Here is a 19,822-nt window from a genome sequence, read left to right on the forward strand (position 1 = left end):
AGAAAATAATCAGGCAGTATATTATAAGGAAAGAATGATGAACCGCTGTGTTTTTTAACACTCCTCAGAAGACTAGGGATGGAGAACAATCAACAAACCATTTTTTACAATACATCGCTTTTACTGAGAAGGCCTTGTTGAGATATCGGTAGTAAAGTAGGAAAGGTTTCTTATTGAACTTATGACAGTGATGCTAACCAAGTTAAATAGAAGTTCCTTTGTGCCGGTCTAAATTTTCTTTCATTTCTTAAAATAATACCACGCTTCGAAATTTATTATTATTATTATTATTATTATTTAGCCCAACACGAACTTTGACTGTACGTTCATAAAATAAACCAATTTGTTATTTATCAAAGCATTTGGAGTTGTGTTTAATTCCTTTAATAATTTTGTTCAGTGCTTCTTCTTAACAAAAATGTTCATTAACTTAAGGTTAACATTAATTGAAATAATGATATGCGTATTGCCGACGCAGTAAGATATCATATACAGTACTATTATACTTGTGTCCTACTTTTCGATTGTTAGAATGTGGTCATCCTACGATGGGCACGAGTGAGTACGAGCGAGTATTCTTTGAAACTCGATTCGACTAAAAACAGACATCTTTGAACGCGATTCGAAAAATTTCCTCCAACTCGACTCGAATTCGGGTCGAGTCGAACCAAATCTGGTTTGTAGTTTCGAGTATTCTCTTCAAGTATCTTGCATAGACAATATAGGTTATCAATGATACTAGTACTACTACTAGTACAACTTTTATTATTATTAATAATAATAATAAATAATAATTATAATTATAATTATAACAACACTGTGTTTAAACATGAAAGAAACGCGGTCTGTGTTTGAATACTAAAAAACTAGTTGATTGCTAACCTCGGTAGTCGTGAATTCTAGGAGTCAAGGATATTGTTCACGAGCTTGTGAATTTGGGTTAAGGGTTTAGGTTGAGTATTCGGGCTCGAGCCAAACATTGTTAAAAGTTATAGGGCACTGGCCAAATATCTTCAAAACTGTTCGGCCCGGGTTTACAATTGTAAACAACTTGAGCAGCTGGGCTCACAGCTCACTCACTATGGACCCGAACCGAGAAGTGAGCCGAGCCAACAGCTCACCGAACCGTGTCAGCAAGAGCCTTCGGCCCAGATGAGCCGAACCGAGCAGATGGTTCATCCAACCAAGCCAGCTCGAGCCGATGGTTCACCCCGAGCGAGCCGGCTCGAGCCATCGGCTCAGTTATTACTTCCCAACTGAGCTTCTTATTAAAAAAGTCTCTTGTGGTCTCGATATCGAGACGAGAAGACATGCGAGCATGTTTCCTCTAGTGAGCAACATTAAAAGTATTCCATATTACTACTTAGCTTACATTTCTCATGGCTTTCGCTTTCTAGTGGAATCAGGCCATGATTTCAAAACGAGTTAAAACGTAATAATAATAATAATAATAATAATAATAATAATAATAATAATAATAATAATAATAATAATAATAAATATAAGTATTCCATACATATAGAAATGCTTTTGACCAAGCACACAAGAAATTATATTTTGTCCATTTAGCACTATCATTCTTTTGTCACTCACAATTATTAATATTCATATAGTAAATATCTTATAATTCTTATATTTTAAAATCAATTGACAGGTCTCTGATTGCTTTTATGAGAAATAAATATTTGGTTTTATAGATACTACGCAGTGGGGATGATCGTGCGTTGTTTCGGTCCTATGCCGTTTCGGTCCTGCGCCGTGTCGATCCTGTGCCGTGTCGATCCTGTGCCGTGTCGATCCTGTGCCGTTTCGTTCCTATGCCGTGTCGATCCTGTGCCGTTTCGGTCCTATGCCGTGTCGATCCTGTGCCGTGTCGATCCTATGCCGTGTCGGCTCTATGCCGTTTCGATCGTACGTATTCTATGCATATAACTTGCACAGGCATAGAATCGACAGGAGTTTATAATTTGTAAGAGCAAAGATTAAACAGATAATAAAAATATTATTTTTTTAGGCACATGATTAAAAGTTAAATTATTTCAGAGCAGCGGCGTGAGAGCAAAACGGCACAGGATCGACACGGCATAGGATCGACACGGCATAGGACCGAAACGCCACAGGATCGACACGGCACAGGACCGAAACAGGTTTCTGAGCTGAATTGTCGGTCGTATGCCGTGTCGATCCTGTGCCGTGTCGATCCTGTGCCGCATCCCCGTCTGGAGGATCGGTCATATGATCGTGCACTTTTTGATACAAGTATGAAATTTACAGTACACAATAATTGATGTGTAAACAACAATATTAGGGGTGGAGCCAATCGAAATTGGCGCTCTTGTTATAATGGCGGCCATATTGGAAAATTAATCTCGTAATGGTGTTTTTTCTTGAAAATAGCCTATATTTTTCTCTTTATGTGCAAGTGACAATATTATTTTAATTACTGTTGACCAAATAATGAGCAATTTACCCGAAGAGCTTGTATATTTAGTTTGTTATTTAGTTTATTTAGTTTGCTATTTTTCAACATGGCGTCGAATGTGACCAGATTTAATATACTGCCTTAACTATAGAGTGATCGGTATCAAAATATGTTCTTGAGGTCACTAATTGCAAATATACGCTTAGAAATACTATCAGACGGTCTGTTCTTGATTTAAGAGTGGAATTCATAGCACTATTAAGTATTTTAAGTTTATCTTTCTAACTTTACACGTCAAGCTTATTGAAATTGAAGTTTGAATATAAGATTTCTGCAATACCAAACTGTACAATAAAACATATCGCATAGCAACAAAATTGAGAATTTTACTACATGTTAAAACATGAAGGAAAGTAAAATTTTAATTTATAGTCTTTCTTCGTGTACATATATTTAGCGTTCACATCCTTCACATGGTAAATAGCTGTACATGGTAAGTCAGCTTTGAAACAGCTACACTTTCCAGAACACACTTTGGAACAATTACATTTCAATACCTCTCTTGAAGACTCACTGACTAGTGGAGTTGTCATCCAACGAGGTATCCATCTTCCTTCCTGGGTTTGTGTTTATCCGTAAATACTCGGAGATGGAAGTTCAGGTTATTTTTCAAGTGATCTTCCCCAAATCTGTCCTGCTTGATAAGCTGTTCGAAGTAAATGCTGTAGCAAAGCATCTTGAGTTGGAGGTATAAGCTCAAGCTCACGATTCCTTCGTGTAAACATCTTTTGCCTTACTACATTTATGTCATTATCTATGCTGCAACGATCATATAGCGATACAACAAATTTTTCAACAATTGGAAACACTGTCTTCACGGCTTCTACATCTGGAGTACTTGATAATACTTGGAATGCCGACGTAACCTCATAATAAGCTTTCCAGGCTGTCCAAGTTAATATTATACCTTTACCCGCAAATTTAGATGTAATGTCACTTCCCGTCAAAGCATAAAAAGCAAGTATTGCAGAGCTTTTCTCACTTCCCAGTGCCTTCGATATTGCTGTAGCATTGATGTAACGCATATGTTTTCCTGATCCATACAATACCCACAAACAATCACATTCCAACTTAGCTGCATGGTTGACTGCCAACACAACCACATCTGAATTAACCGTACAAACTTGAATATTTCGATACCCTTCTATTATACCATCTGCTGCATGTAAAAATATCCTTGTGCCTACTTTATCTTGAGAACATGGTACTATTCGACTTAAATCCGCAGGTTGTGAACTAACATCACTGTTTCCTTGAGTGACAACAACTTTTCCTGGATATTCTGCTAAACTTACAAATTTTACCAAGAAAAGAAATAATTCTGTTTTGTTTCCATCAACTTTAAGAAAGTCCTTCCAGTTTTTAGGCACCTTTTTATCCGCCTCAACTTTTCTTCGAATGCCTGTTCCTCTCTTCTAATAAACACAACTCTTCAAGCTATCTGGTTTATAGGTATCAAACACTACGTCAACACGTTTCACTTGTCCTTTAAATCGATTTCTAATCATGTTTATGAACTTTTCGTCATAGTCAGCAAACGAATCTGTAGCTTCGGGTGTCAGAAAGTACACAATGACTGCAACATCAAGAATAATCATTTCAACATCAGGCCCAGCTTGATGAGGTTCATCACTGTCTTCTTCACTGCAAGAAATAAGTTTTTCCAGGCAGGGTACTATGTCTGATTTACCTCCATACCGAATGCTTCCATTGCACTCTGCCAGTGACGGAGGAAATGATTGATGCTCATGACTGAAAACCTGATAAAGGTCGCCATCTCAAACTTGACATCCTATGTACATTCTAAGGAAAAGATTGCGGTCTTGTTTGACGGCTACAATTTGTTGGGTGGTTGTACATTTCGACCTGATTGGAGAACTGAAATGTGGAAATTTATTCTTTGTCAGAGTTTTATTCATATTAACTTCACAGTTTAATAGACGATCAATGAAGAATTGTGTGCTCTGTTCTCTTCCAAGTGCTTCACTGTTTCTATATGATTTTGTAACATTTTCGTCAGTAACCACACGTGAATCCAAGGTAACCAAATCTTGCGTAATGTCCAGAAAAGGATCTCCTATTTCTTTTATTGTTTCCGCCAGGTTTCTAACATACTTGATAAATTGAATCTCATTTGATGACACTTGTTCATGATGAATAGTTGAATCTGAGGAACTTGACAGGCTAATAATTTTTAAGAATTCCTCCAGTATTCTTAACATTTCTAGCCCTGAGACCATCCATCTAGAAGTGCTTCTGGATTCTCTGTAATTCCTACAGCTCTTCTTTCGCCCTTAACAAGTGCATTATTATGTTCATGAGCTTCGTCAAGAGGCATGAAAGAAAAAGGTCTCGAAGTTTCATTTACTGTGAACTTCCCCTTGGAGAATTCTTGAAGAATAGTAGGGTGAGTTTCTTTAAGTCTTCTCATATCTCTGAGATGAACTGAAACAGATCTGGCGTAGTTAGTATGATCCAAAGCAAAGAACAACCACACAATGTTTAATAAAGAACTCACATAGCACTGAAAATCTCCTTCATGGACAGATCGATCCCATGTTAATATGTCAAGGATGACTTTCATTATAAAGTTCCAGAAGAAAAACTGGAGACTTTTCTTGCATCTAATTTCTGACCACTCATTAAAAGATAAGAGCTCATTGCTGTCCTCTCTCGATTCAAGATATTGCTTATAGGCGTCGCTCTTCAGTTTGAAAAGTGTGCATGCTGTTACCTGACAGGCACGAAGCGTCTTCTTTATGTGTACCGCTTTCAGAAACGTGTCCGAAGACCCGGGAGTTGACACTCCAGCTTGTTCTAGAGCAGTTTTCCAGCCACTTCCTTTGATAATGTCTCCAATACATTTAAGAAAGGCCATCTTTATATGTCTATTAGTTTGAAATTTCATTTCATTTTAGCTGCTGTTCTTCAGTTCTGATATAAATCGATAACAAAATTTGAAAATGAAATGAAATTTTTGAGGTTTACGTCCCACAGTTATGCCGGTTGGGCTAAAGGAGACCGTGATGATGAGTAATGAATGAAATGGTGGAATGAAGAAAGTGGGAGAACCCCGAGAAAACCCACGCACACGGTGTTTGTTCACCACAAATTTCACTTGGCGGTAGCAGGGTTTGAACCCGAGACCCCTAGCACCAGAGATGAACGCTCTACCACTGAGCCACCGCGGCCCGAACAAAATTTGAGTTACACTGAAAGAGGAAAGAAATAGCAGGCAAAATAACTGTAAAACAATTAATAAAAATAAATAAATAAATCAAAATTAAACATTTAAATTCAACATTTTACCACGCCAAGTGTCAAATGACCTTTATCAAGAGCATAAAAGTAAAAAATATATTAAAAGTTTCAAATTAAAATGCATTAACATGTTAAACAATACGATTAAATGTTATTTTATATGTACTGAGAGGCCATTTTTAATATGGCGGCTATCTCGACGAAATCACGTGATATTTTTTCGCTCCACCCCTAGAAGTGTTTCATATGATGTCTATAATGAAATTTGACGCTTGCATCATAAATTGCACGATTCTTTGAGATTTTGTTACGGATCCTCCAGACTATAGGTTTTGTTTTTATTATATTGTTGAGTACAGTTCCTTAGTTTTATTTACTACAATATAGTACAAATAAATACTTACTAAAAAAATATACTAAAACCAAACCATTTTTTTATTCTCTTGCTTAGGGATCTTTACTAGCCACACACACACAGATATATATATATATATATATATATTGTGCAACATATGTGAACTACGATACATTCTACTGCAATTTTCCACATATTACATTTTCTTTATTTCTACGTATTTTCTGATCGCTCACGGCTTTCAACCATTTCCGTACGGATATCCCTTTTGCACCTTCTCATTGTATTATCTGTCAGGAAAGTAAATGTACACCTATTTTTCGATTCTGGCATTCCTGCGCTCCATCCGTGGAGAGTATGAGAATTAAATCAATCAAATGTTTACTGAGGGGCAAATAGAAAAGTTTAATCTGAATAAGACATTGCAGAGGGGCACAAGCTGTGAATACGAATATTGCATAGTATAAATAAAGTACGACACCGAAAGAGAAAGCCAGAAACAGGTGTTAAACGGAGAAAAAAGATTAAGAATTGTCGAAGTGGGAACATAAAACACAAATACAACAAATATACCGACAACAAAACATCCACCAAGCCCTGATCTTGGCGTAGTGGTTAAGGTGCTGACTTACAAATGCAAAGAACGCCAGTTCGAATCCAAGGCAAGGACGCTTTTAAAATTTTTTTGTTAATAATACACACACCTCATGAGAGATGGTAAAAGAGGTCGTATTTAGTCTTTCGTAGCAATTATTATTGGTAATGTTTAGTACTGATAATACTTTTTGTCTTTGCGTATTGCTTTTATTCTTTTCTTCATTTCAAAAGAGAAGAATATTCAAACAAATGCCATCAAAATTCCTCTTATTTTGAATGTAAACGCCATTTGCAATTAGTAAAAAATAAAAATTGAACGTTTCGACGTAGCTGCAAAAACTAAAAAGAAAAACATGCAAGTGGAGGAGTTCGAATCCATACTCATGGTTATTAAAAATACAATTTCTACATGTCTTACACTTCTCGACCAGGTTTCCAGGTTAGCATTTAAGAGGCTTGTGTTTAGGTTAGGCTGGTCAATACATTTTGCAAAGAGGCCCGGTTTAGTTCTGACGCAGCACAGGTGCGAGAAGAGAGCAAAACATTTTTTCTCTCTCCCTCTGTGTGTGTATTTATCTATCTATCTGTGTATATAATATATAACGCTATTTGTGAATACCATAACCATCCTAATTTTCAGCGGATTGAGGCGAAATTTGGCACAAACATTAATTGTTGAAATATCTTCATGAGTTCGTTAACCAGAATAATCAGATGAAAATCTTCAAAATGGCGGCCCTTCAAACTCTTAAAAAGTTCCAAGGGAACCAAATTTCGCCCATAAATAGGTATTCAGAAAGTTTGAGTAACTTTTCCTCTTTTACTGAAATATTTGTGTGTAGGGACTTATCCTCTTTTATTGACGTATTGGACCCGATTAATCGCCTAAAGAAAGTTCACGCTCTTTTGCTACGGTCAGGCTTTTTTTTTCTTTTTGCAGGAGAAGGGTTATTTTCGTATCGGAACTAGGGGTGTTCGATAAGGCTGAGGACCTATCGAACTTCGGGAGTGAAAATTTATCGAGTTGTCATCGGTTACTCGAAACCGTTCGAGTATTTGAAATTATCGAAGTTTCGAGTATTATCGAAATTTCGAGTATTATCGAAGTTTCGGGTATTATCGTCATTTCGAGTATTATCGAAGTTTCGGGCATTATCAACATTTCGAGCATTATCGAAGTTTCGGGTATTATCAAAAGTAGTGATGAACAGTTCGGTTCCTTCACCTCTCCGATGATTTCTTCTTGAAGCCAAACTAGTCAAACATTTTTTTTTTCATCTGATAAGTTATTGCAAAGTTGTATTTGTCGAAATCATAGGTAAAATTATTTTTCTGCCTGCCCCGTTATTGGCACAATCGGCAAAGTGACTATTAATAGACTACTGTTGTCTTGGATTCCAATTCCATTCGGGTGATGCATGTTTTCTCTTCCTCTTTCTCTCTTCTGACAGACTGCTTAAACCTTGTACAGATCTGTGGGGAAAAAACTTTTCCTTCACTACATTGCTAAGAAGAGAAGTTTAAAATGAACACTCTGCATATATGTAATACATATTATATACAACTATGATAACCTCGAATACATCGTTTCTTCCGAACACTCCGATAATCCCGAACTTTTCTAAATATTCAAGCTACTCGACAAATACCATCATATTGATATATTTCTGTATTTGCTGCTTTCAAACAATTCGAGATTCTCGAACAGTTCGAGTGTCTCGAAGTTGTCTAATGTTTCTTACATTTCGAGTGCCGCCTCGAACACTTCGAGAGTCCCGAACATTTCGGGAGTCTCGATCATTTCGAGAGTCTCGAACAATTTGAGAGTCTCAAACATTTCGGGAGTCTCGAAAGTTCGCTAATTCGATAAAATTAAAATTCTTTATCGATGAAACGGTTTTGAAATTTTATCGAATTTTTATCGATTACTCGGTTATCGGAACAGCCCTAATCGGAACAAGATGATTGTTAGTGATGATATGAAATTACACATTGAAAGTGAAGTAACAAGTGATACGTGTTATTTGAAACAATAATAAAATAAATGTGCTTTCCCTTAACACAGAGAACTGTAAATCATGTGTTTCGAGTTCGGGAGCATGAATTGAGAGGAGTGTTATTTGATTTGCTTTTTAGTAACGCATTGCATTGCAAATAAAGGTAGGCAACATTAGTGGTAAGTAAAACAACAACAACAACAACAACAACAATAATAATAATAATAATAATAATAATAATACTCGTAATAATAATAATAATAGTGTAATAATAATAATAATAATAGGTGTTGTTTGCGGCAAGGGAATATCTTCCTCAATTCTTCTTCAAACCTAATGATTGTAACGCCATATCTCCCTTATAAACAAAATATTAGCAACTTATATCGAGAGAACGGGAAATTGTTGAGTGATGGGAGCAACGTTGGACAGTATGCACTCATAGTACTCAGAAAAATAAGTCATTGTTATGGAAAGTCATGGGGCACGGCAGAGAGCTCTTTAGGTAAAATGTCGATAACTTATATCCAGAGAACAGGAGGTGATAGTGGGATGAAACCAACGTTGGATACTGTGGACTCATAAGGCGCATTGAAAAATTAGGGGGGGGGCGCCAGCCAGCCTTACTTATTTTTACATAATAATATAAAATTATAGTGTCGAAATACACACACGAGTTAGCTAGTAATATTTTATATTATTATTATTATTATTATTATTATTATTATTATTATTATTATCAACAGCGTCTTTTCATTACGCAGGGGCGTATCCAGCGGGGCGATAGGGCGATCGCCCCCCAGAAGAGGAAACTTTCTTTTTTTATATATATAAATAAAACACATCCCAAAGTTTGGAGCCCTTAAAAGTAGCAGTATGATAACCCCCCCCCCAGAAGTCGGTCTTGGATCAACTTTAACTGTGAAGGACGGCGAAAAATACGAAAAGAGTGAATACCTGTAGCGAAAAGAAACAATACTTTCTCTCAAATGGATAAAAAGTCAAGCCGAGATAGATTCGAACTCACATGGACGACGCGAAAAACCAGTGCTTTGTCCACTTTTTTTTTAACTGACTCACCGAACGTGTTTCAGTAACTTACTTATTGCTAATTTTACTTGCTTCACTCGTTTAACTTTTTCTAATAACTTATAACAACAGGGACACGAACACAGAAACATCGAGGACATTTAAAAATCATAAAACGCTCTCCCGCCGGGAATCGAACCCGGGACACCATACACCAAAGGCGCACGTGCTAGCCACTAGACCAGCGGGGAGGGCACCGATCACCCCCTCTGTCGTTAGGGATTACCACAACTGTATTGCCAGCTATCACTTCTGTGGGCTGTATACTATGATCTCATGTTCCTTCTTTGCTGGAAGAGTTAAACCTACATTCTATGTAATACATGAGGTATTTAGACCTACATGCTCTTCATATAATGTAATAAAAAGGTCATGCTGGGAATAAGGAAAAGAACATTCCTTGGACAAAACGGAAACTATTGGCATCAGAAATATTTATCTATGAGACATGCGCAGTAGTATATTTCAGAATAGTTACTGTTTAGTTCAGTAAACGAAGAAAGGGGTATAAAAAAGCAAGTATGTCGCGTCAACGAGATCGACCAGAGTTGACAGAGGCGGAAGCAGATGTGTAGTAATACAACAACTTGGTTAAATTGATAATTGGTTCTGTATCCTGTAGTAGATTGTATCACAACTTTACGGGAGAGCAGAGAAAGACTTACTAACGCTATCATACAGTAAGCTTTAGTAACACGATCATATAGACACAAATGGATGTAACTGTGAGTACTACAACTTGGATTTAACGAAAGCCGTTTAGATATTCACTGGTTTGCAGGGTTGTATAAGACACAAAAAGATAAAACACAATACAATTCTTCATACCTTAGCTCCCAGTAGCTAGATACATGCAATTTCTGGTTAGATACTGAAACTCCAGTCGGATTTTAATACATGACGTATTGCAGGAACAAAATGCTTTGCATTACTTGTTTGTTTATAGACAGCTACTAGCTTAGTGTTCTGAAAGGTTGTGTATTAACTAGGGAAAGCGAATTCCGGAATTTTTACTTTCCGTACTCCCGAAAGTAAAACCGGGCAAATTCCGGAATTCGGAAAATTCCAATTTTGGAATAATTCCGGAATTCGGAATAATCCGGAATTTAGAAATTTCTGATTTCTTTAACATTCCGTAATTCGGAAAAATCCGGATTTTTCGAAATCCGGAGTTTTTCTCAATTCCGGAATTTTCTAAATTCGGGATTGTTTCCGACTTCCGGAATTATTCTGAAGAATTCCGGAGTTTAACTGAATTCCGTGGCGGAAATAAGTCTTTGACCAGGTAATGGCGACTGCTTTGAAAGAAATAGAGAATATGAGAACTCAATCTGTCATATTTGTAGTTTCATGTGGAGAAAAAACAAACTTGTGAACCTACGGTTCAAGAACAACTCAAGTTATTAATTTAAACTTTGCCGACATCATAAAAGAAATACGAAAGACATTTTGAATCGAAGAAATATAACATACAAGTTTGCAAGCGGAGGCAAAGAAACCTAACGTAACCAGACTAAAGACGAATCGTTAGCCGCGTAGCGATCGCGGTTCAGTTGTCAAGGTGCTTGTGCGAATGCACGTCGCAATTTTTTTTTTACTTTAGGATTTTTGATGGCGATTCATCGGCGATGACATACGTTTTATTATATTCAGATATTTGAATACTCGGATGTTTCAATACTTAAACTATCAAATCTTCAGGAATAATAATAGTAATAATAATAAACTAATAATTATTATTATTATCTCGTAGAAGATTAAAAGCTAGGAGCCAGTTATCGCTCAGGTCATACCATTACAAGCAGAAACGTGACATTTGGAAAGAATATTTCGGTTTGGTTTAATGTTGCCCACGAGAAGAGGAATTTCTCATCTCGTTTGTAAAACAAAGAAGATAACATGAGAATTAACATTTTACATTCGAGATGGGACAAGGCTATCTCAAAATTTTCGTCCCGCTTTGGAGATGAGAATCGAGACGAGACGAAAAGTATTGTAAACATTTCCCGTCTTGTCTCGATTCTCGAAATAGTGTATTGGACACACTGCCTTTCGATTATTTTGACGCAGTGTTCATTTATGCCACATATAAACTTCGGAAGACAGTGCCCCGTATTTAGGAACGTTTTGATGTCAGCAACCATATGCTAAAGTGTGGACGTTTACCGCTATTTGAAAACATAACACTTTGTACCAGGTTGGTAACATTGTGAACCTAATAAGCTCAAATGTTGGTTAGTTTCATTCTCTATGTTAGTATAAATGTATTTGCACAGGCATAATGCCACTTCATTGTATTATTTCTGTAATATGGAACATTTCCATTTACTTTCCCATAGTGAGCTATTGTACTGACTCGACACGTGAACACCTTGTATCTTGGAAACGAAGCGGCGTCAGACCATGTTTATAGGAACATTTTTACTTATTTGGATGTCCTCAATCACCTTGTCACTTTTGGGCATGCACTAATAATACACCCTGCATATGTATATATATATATATATATATATATATATATATATATATATATATATATATATATATATATATATATCAATATCAAATTTGTATATACTTAATACATCTTTGTAGAAGAACGAAATCAGAATCTAATTGCTTGATATTGTATAAGATCATATCCACCAAAAAAAATTATACACAAAGTGTGTGAGAGAGAGATGAAACGCGGCATAAAATATACCTCAAATTGGCATGGTTGCTTGTGGGCAACGTATCACATTTCATTTATTGTAAACAATTAATTCATTTTCACTCTAAATTCTGTATTTAGTACATAAAATATGCAAATCACCAAATTTGAAATTTTTAACACAGCTCGTTCACGTTTTGCCAATTAAAGGGATCAAATACGTGCTTATCTCACGGACTTTCTACCAGTCTTGGGAAGGAACGTAACGCAACCAACGCGCTACTTGTAACGCGTTGCTTTTTAAGTAACGTTTCCTAGTAACGCGTTACATGTTTTCAAAGTAACTGTAACGGTAACTCGTTACAAATTTTTAAGTAACGTACCTAGTTTGCGTTACTTTTTTTCGCGTTACATTTCGGATATGTAACTACAATATATGTATATTTTTTTTTCGGAAACAATGTTTCTTTCCTGTAAGTGAATTTCTCAGAATGGAACAATGGAGCATGAAAGATGTCAGTGACCGACGATTCCTGCACTGTTCGCCTTTTCCCGTTTCGCCTTAAGACCTCTAGCAATGAAATTTGCATGTAAAACCTGTTATCACTTTTCATCCTAATGTAAGGCGGAACGGGAAATCTCGATGTGCATTTCCCCGTTTCGCCTTATGAATTTTATGTTGGTAGGCTTGCTTGAAATAGATACAATTTCATTTGTTTATTTATATAATATAACAAAATATAGTGCCACTTGCTGTTTCTGGAAGATGAGGAAAGCCTCAAGAAAATCACGTGTACTGATTGCAAGCACCAGCTCCAAATCAATACATTCAGTGAGTGAACTACGAGTGCAATGGTACTGGTAGTCTATTTTGCTCTGATTGATGTCGTTTTTATAAAGATGGAGAACCAAAATATTTTATCCTTCGAACATTTGAAAGAATATTTTTCTTAAAAGCTGAAGATAATGGTGAACAGAATTTAAAAGTAAAGTGGTGCCCCGGCGGGAAATATTTAAAAACAACTAGGGTGCCATAATTAATGACATACAGTAAGGGGTTAATACGAATAAAATGTGTTCTGATGAGCAGGTCTACTTTATTGGTGTAATGTTGCTGGTATGTAATATTAGAGTTATTTTAGATCAGTTTGCGTATCCTTAAGTCCCGTTGATTATAGAGTTTGGAACAACTAGCTTTAAAAAGCATGTATCAATTTTAGAGTTATTGGCAAGTTTTGATTCACCCCCAGTTAATGTGTTCTCATTTTGTCAGTTGTAGTGTAATGTTTCTCTATATTCTGTATCTTTAATTTTACATAGCAACATTGTTATTACTACATAATCAGTTTAGCAGAATAATAATAAGCAACCATTTTTTCTAACGCATAGGGATGGGCACGAGTCAAGCTAAAACTCGACTCCAATCCAAGTCGAGTTTCGAGTCGAGTCAAAAGTAATATTCTCGAGTCGAGCTCCGAACCGATTCACTGTTTTTGGCGTTGAGTTTCGAGTCGAGTGGAGTTTGATAAATGGCTCGCTCGTTTTAACTTGTTTTGAAATCATGGGCTGATAACACTGGGAAGCGAATCCATGAGAAATGTAAGCTAAGCAGTAGTATGTAATACTTCTAGTGTTGCTCACGAGAGGGGACACTACTCGCATCTGGTCTCACCTCGATAGCGAGACTACAAGAGATTTTTTATAACAAGCTTAGCTCGGCTCGGCTTAACTGAGCCGATGGCTCGAGCCAGCTCGCTTGGGGTGAACCATCGGCTCGAGCTGGCTTGGTTGGGTTGAGCCATCTGCTCGGTTCGACTCCACTGAGCGAAGGGCTCTAGCCGACTCGGTTGGGTGAGCTGTTAGCTCGTCTCACTTCTCGGTTTGGGTCGATAGTGAATAAGCTGTGAGCCGAGTTGCTCAAGTCCTTGACAATTCTAAACCCGGGCCGAAAAGTTTTGAAGATATTTGGCCAGTGCCCTATAACTTTTAACAATCATTGGCTCGAACCCGAATACTCAACCTAGACCCTCAACCCAAATTCAGAAGCTCGTGAACAATGTCCTTGACTCCTAGACTTCACGACTACCGAGGTTGGCAATCAACTACTTTTTTAGTATTCAGATATAAACCGCCTATCTTTCATGTTCATACTCACTGTTGTTATAATAATAATAATAATAATAATAATAATAATAATAATAATAATAATAATTTAAATGTTGTAGTAGTAGTAGTACTATTCATAATAATTATATTGTCTATGTAAGATACTTGAAGAGAGTACTCGGAACTATACACCAGATTTGGCTCAACTCGACCCGAATTCGAGTCAAGTTGGAGGAAATTTTTCAAGCCAAGTTCTCGGGTCGAGCTCAAAGATGTCCATTTGTAGTCGAATCGAGTTTCGAAAAGAACTTGCTCGAACTCACTCGTGCCCATCCCTACGAGTAACGCAGTATGACATATTGGTTAATGTTACATTACATTAAAATGTTCATATAGCTGTCAAGTAAAAATTTGTCCTTGCATTTACATAATCGATTCAGAACGTGCAATAATAATAATAATAATAATAATAATAATAATAATAATAAGAAGAAGAAGAAGAAGAAGAAGAAGAAGAAGAAGAAGAAAAGAATAGCGGTAGTAATAGTAGTACGGCAAACTGAAATAATAAGATTTTTTTTACATATTCAAAGTTTCTGACCTAAAAGTAACGCGTTAGGAACGTGTTACTTTCGAAGTAAAGTAACAGTTACATTTTTCAGGCAAGTAACGCGTTAGTAACGCGTTACATTTTAGAGACAGTAAATTAACTTGTAACGCGTTACATTTTACAAGTAACTTACACAACACTGCTTTCTACATCAAGAATTTGTGGGGCCCACTGTACACGTGCATGCTTACCTGACTATTCAAGGTCAAACTACTTCTTTGACAACAAAGAACTATTGTAAAGATCAACCCTAATTTGTATAACAAAGAAGTATTTTCTCGAATTACCGCTACGCAGTTTCTGACCAACATACACAAATAAAGACTGTAAAGGAATAAACAAGTTCCATCAAGAGATCATAGTTTTAGTTACTTTCATTATATTCGTAACCTGGTGCGCCTTAAATGTAGACAACTGCTTTTCACATAAGTATGATTGGTCATCTACTTGCGTATTGTACGATGCAAGTGACGCATCTGGTATATATATAAAGATAAGAGAGAGAGCGACTAACGACTCACCATTTCCAAATAAAAGATAATTTCAGACTATTGAACTGGAAACGTATCGGAAGATGTTCTGCTTTCTTTACTGAGCCACAATTCAGTCTCTTGACCCAAGTGGTTTATGAGATCGTAAACTTGGAGTGAACATGGTTTTGGGGATAGTGAATTTGCTGTCTGGAACCACGACCTGATTGTAGATATTCTCTACTCATATCCACATGTTCTTTACATCTCTGATTAAATTTCAAGAACGTAAATCTTATTTTGTAATGATAATATTTATTAACATCCGGATGAAATATAGTTGCAAACACAGGTAGTTTTTGCTATTACACGATTTATTCAATTTGTATTTAACATTCACATACCGTGTATCTACTTTGCGTCAACACCCACAACATTTTAGATGTTATATTTTAAGTATAATAATCACTTACATTCTGAAATGATTGTATTAATATATATATCCAACTGATTTTTTAATGTAATTATTTATGCATTCAGAAATATATCATATCATGCCAAAAAGTTTGTCCCAAACAGGGATCGGTACGGAAGGTATAACTGCCTAATATTTCAGAAACCTAACTGGTACCATCTATACCAGTACATGCGGGAGCCTTTCGCGACGTTTTGAGCTACTTCGATCATGTGAAATACTCGTACGAAACGATGAACGTATGTTAATATTGCAAAACGTTTGATCTAATTTGTGTGTGGATTATTTGAAAAATTTTGTGTAATAACGAATAGGTAAAAGTAGAAGCAAATACGATGGGGTTAACGATGTAAACCTTAAATTCTCCACTTAAAATTGTCAACTATTTGTCTTAAGCACTTCAGGGTATCTTACCATGAATTTTAGTGGTTGTTTCATTTATCTGAGAGCATCAATACTTCATTAAAAATGTGTCAAATTATGCTTCCACTCTAAAAAGTCTCGTGGAGTTTGTTTCATCATATCATTATCAATACGATTGTATATATCAGCCTAACTTGTAGAATGAATGATTGTATCACAAATAATTAAAACATAAGTAGCACTGGATTCATGAAAGGAGTTTTATAAGTAGATCATTATCAAGGCTTAATTATAAATATAATGATTTTTTAAGCTTGGTTCTTTTAATACCTTCCTTAGCTTTATATGCATATTGCTTTGGGTCTAAGATTGAGAAGCCAAAATTTCATAATCGCTCAATATATATTACCATGACGGCATAATATTAAAACATTTAATTATAATATTTTTAGGTAATTTCAATGTATGTCAATTAATATAAATACTTTAGCTTTATATTCTAAGCTCCGTTGTTTGAATTCTATTTTGATAGGTATTGAATGCTGCTCAAGCAGTTGTCGCCATTGTTTTGAATGCCCTCAAAACTGTGAAAATCTCACCAAAACCCAAACTTTCTACTCAATGTTACATAATTGAGATGGATTCATCAAGAGGTGATTACATCATGAAAGAAGTACATAAAATTCCTAGCTATAAACAGGTGTTGGAGCATATTGTCGGTACAAAACAGGACAACAAGTATTGGAAGCTGTCCACCATGAATTTCATTGATAGGAAGTCCAACCTGATGGGAAAGAAAGTAAAAGCAGCCTCTGCAACAGTATGTTACATGTATACATAATATAAGTTCATGTTTGCTGTTAGCATACTCAAAATATTTTACAGTGTTTCGTTCAAATTTTCCAAATTTGAATTAATTATTGTAAACGAAGTACCACAAATTGTGAAGAACTGTTGCACCAAATGAAAGGTCAGATTGGTTTTCAGGTTTCAGATAACTTGAAGTTGTCTGTTTGCTTACTATGCAGCGTCACGGTTGTATAAATATACAATGACCAACAGTTGAATTAGAGACACCTACCTACCGTGTAGCATCACCTTTCGCTCTGATAATGGTGGCTATCTGCCTCAGTATGGACTCCACGAGGCGCCTGAAGATTTGTTGTGGTATCTCAATCCATATCTGCTGCAACGTTTCCCACAGAGCCCGCAGGTTGGTCGGAAGAGGGCCAACAGCCCGAAGGCGTTGTTCCATGGCGTCACAGATGAGTTCGATGGGATTGGGTCCGATGACCGTGATGGCCAGGAAAGTCTTGTCAGATCAAACCAGTTTACTATCATCCTAGAACGGTGGGCCGGAGCATTGTCCTGCTGAAAGATGAGGTCACCATCCAGATGTTGCAGCTGAGCAAACGACAGGACATTGTCATTTTGAAGAGTGACCGGCCGGCTGGCTTTAAATAGGTGAGGAATCGGCCACGCGTGTTAGGGAACCCATTTCATGGCCCAGATGAGAATCACCACCGCCGGCCTGCACAGTTCCCTGTTGGCACGATAGATCCATTGCGACGTGTGGTTGGCATCGCATCCATAACAGTCCATCTGCATGTCCCGATATGAAACGTGACTTACCTGTCCAGGCAATCTTTTCCCACATTCCCACTGTCCAGTGGTAATGTTCCGTTTTCAATGCTAATAGATGTTTCCTGTGTTGTGAGGTTAGAAGGGGTACTCGCCTGATCTGATGGCTTCTGTACCACAATGCGAATAGGTTGTTGTGTAATGTGTGACTGCTAACACGGTGTTGTTGTCCTGCATTGAACCTCTTCGCGATTTGACGCACCGTGCCTTGTCTATCGGTTGTTACGATGTGCGCCAGTTGGTGCCTACCCCTGTCGTCGGCACGCTCCTGATCGCGGAGGTTTTTCCGTGTGGGTGTGGTTTTATCCGGAAACCAGGTACTCATGGTACACCCTTGACACATTTGCCTTTGAAAATCCGAGTGCCACAGATACTTCAGAAATCGAGAAACACAGTCGTCTGGCCTCTATGATTTCACCTATGTCAAATGCACTCAGGTCCATCACACACTACACTGACACGGATACTGAGACAGGAAGCACATGGCAGCAGTACAAGTACGATTCTTTTCTTTCACATACACTGGTGGAGGCTCTGCAGGGCGGTTTCTGCAACTGTTCCGCTGTCTCTTTTTCAAGTGGTGGTCAATGTAAATGGTGACTGTTTCACAACGCGTCAAATTAGTGATGTGGTAAGCTGAGACATTAATTGTGATTTCTACCCAACGAAATTTCTTCCTCTGAGGTTATGTCAAGGATCATATGTTTCTGACCGCAGTGAATATCATCCCAGAGTTACGAAACCAAATCCACGATACAATTGCAACAGCAACAAGGGGCATGTTAGAGAGAATATGACCGAAAGTCGAATACAGACTAGGGAGTATTCGTGCTGCCAATGGGGCCCATGAAGAAATGTATTAGCCAATAGAAAATAAAAATTAAGAAATTTCCTTGAACTATCTGCCATTTCATTGCCTTATTATTAATACTTTCTCTTTTATGATTAATTGAAATGAGGAAGATTTGAACGGAACACCCTGCACTTGACATAGTATATTTCTTAAAGGACGAGAGTTACTCCTCATATATGATATAACGAGCATGTTTCTACATTCAAAATGTTATTCTTTTAGTTCTTTGACCTTCTAAATACAATATATTGCTTTCATCCTCGTAGTTCAACTAATGTAGATAAAAACATACACACACTTACACAAAAAGGACCATTTTGAAGTTAATAAACAAATATTCTTCACTTTAAATTGATACAACCCAAAACATCAGCAACGTCAAATGTCCAAGTTTCTCATGTGCTCAGGTAATTCGTATTTCGCGTTTATGGGGCCACTGTACTAGTTTTCAAGATGGTATTAACAGAAATGTCTCTGTGTACTCTGATTCGATATATCTTGATATGTTATTAGCAAAGGATTTCTTTCAGGTATATTTTAAGGAAAAAGTCACTAAGCAACATTAACACAACCAAGTGATACCGGGAATTTACGGAAACCGGATGATTATGTAAGGGCAAGATCTTGGTCAGTTTCATGGGTCTAATGACAAAATTAATTACTTGACTGAAGCGTTGCAGCGAAGTCCCCGCAAGGCAGTTGGTAGAGAAAGCAATGTACTGTAAATGATACTATGGAATATCTTGTGTAAAACATTACTTTTTTAAACCTATAAGATGATATTGGTGTAGGCTCCTATACTAACAGATCAACTGAAAAGAACTATGCCAGTGACAAGGTGAAGAGATGCAATCTTCATGTCTGCAATAA

At 36.9% G+C, this 19,822-nt stretch overlaps 1 protein-coding gene across 6 annotated transcripts in view; it reads left to right on the plus strand.

Moving 5' to 3' along the window:
- Window positions 1-19,822, plus strand: part of LOC145686307 (uncharacterized) — a 1,046,376-nt gene that overhangs the window by 265,705 nt on the left and 760,849 nt on the right. For 5 of the 6 annotated variants that reach the window (XM_081759457.1, XM_081759458.1, XM_081759455.1 and 2 more), the window contains one exon: window positions 16,991-17,278. The exons of the other annotated variant lie outside the window; for it this stretch is intronic. In XM_081759457.1, coding sequence (XP_081615583.1) covers window positions 16,991-17,278 — 288 coding nt within the window. The remainder of the gene's footprint in view (window positions 1-16,990; window positions 17,279-19,822) is intronic. 6 annotated transcript variants of the gene reach the window in all.

The sequence above is a fragment of the Thermobia domestica genome, chromosome 5, assembly GCF_964235325.1.
Source record: "Thermobia domestica chromosome 5, izTheDome1.hap1.1, whole genome shotgun sequence".
In the NCBI taxonomy this organism is placed as follows: Eukaryota; Metazoa; Arthropoda; class Insecta; order Zygentoma; family Lepismatidae; genus Thermobia; species Thermobia domestica.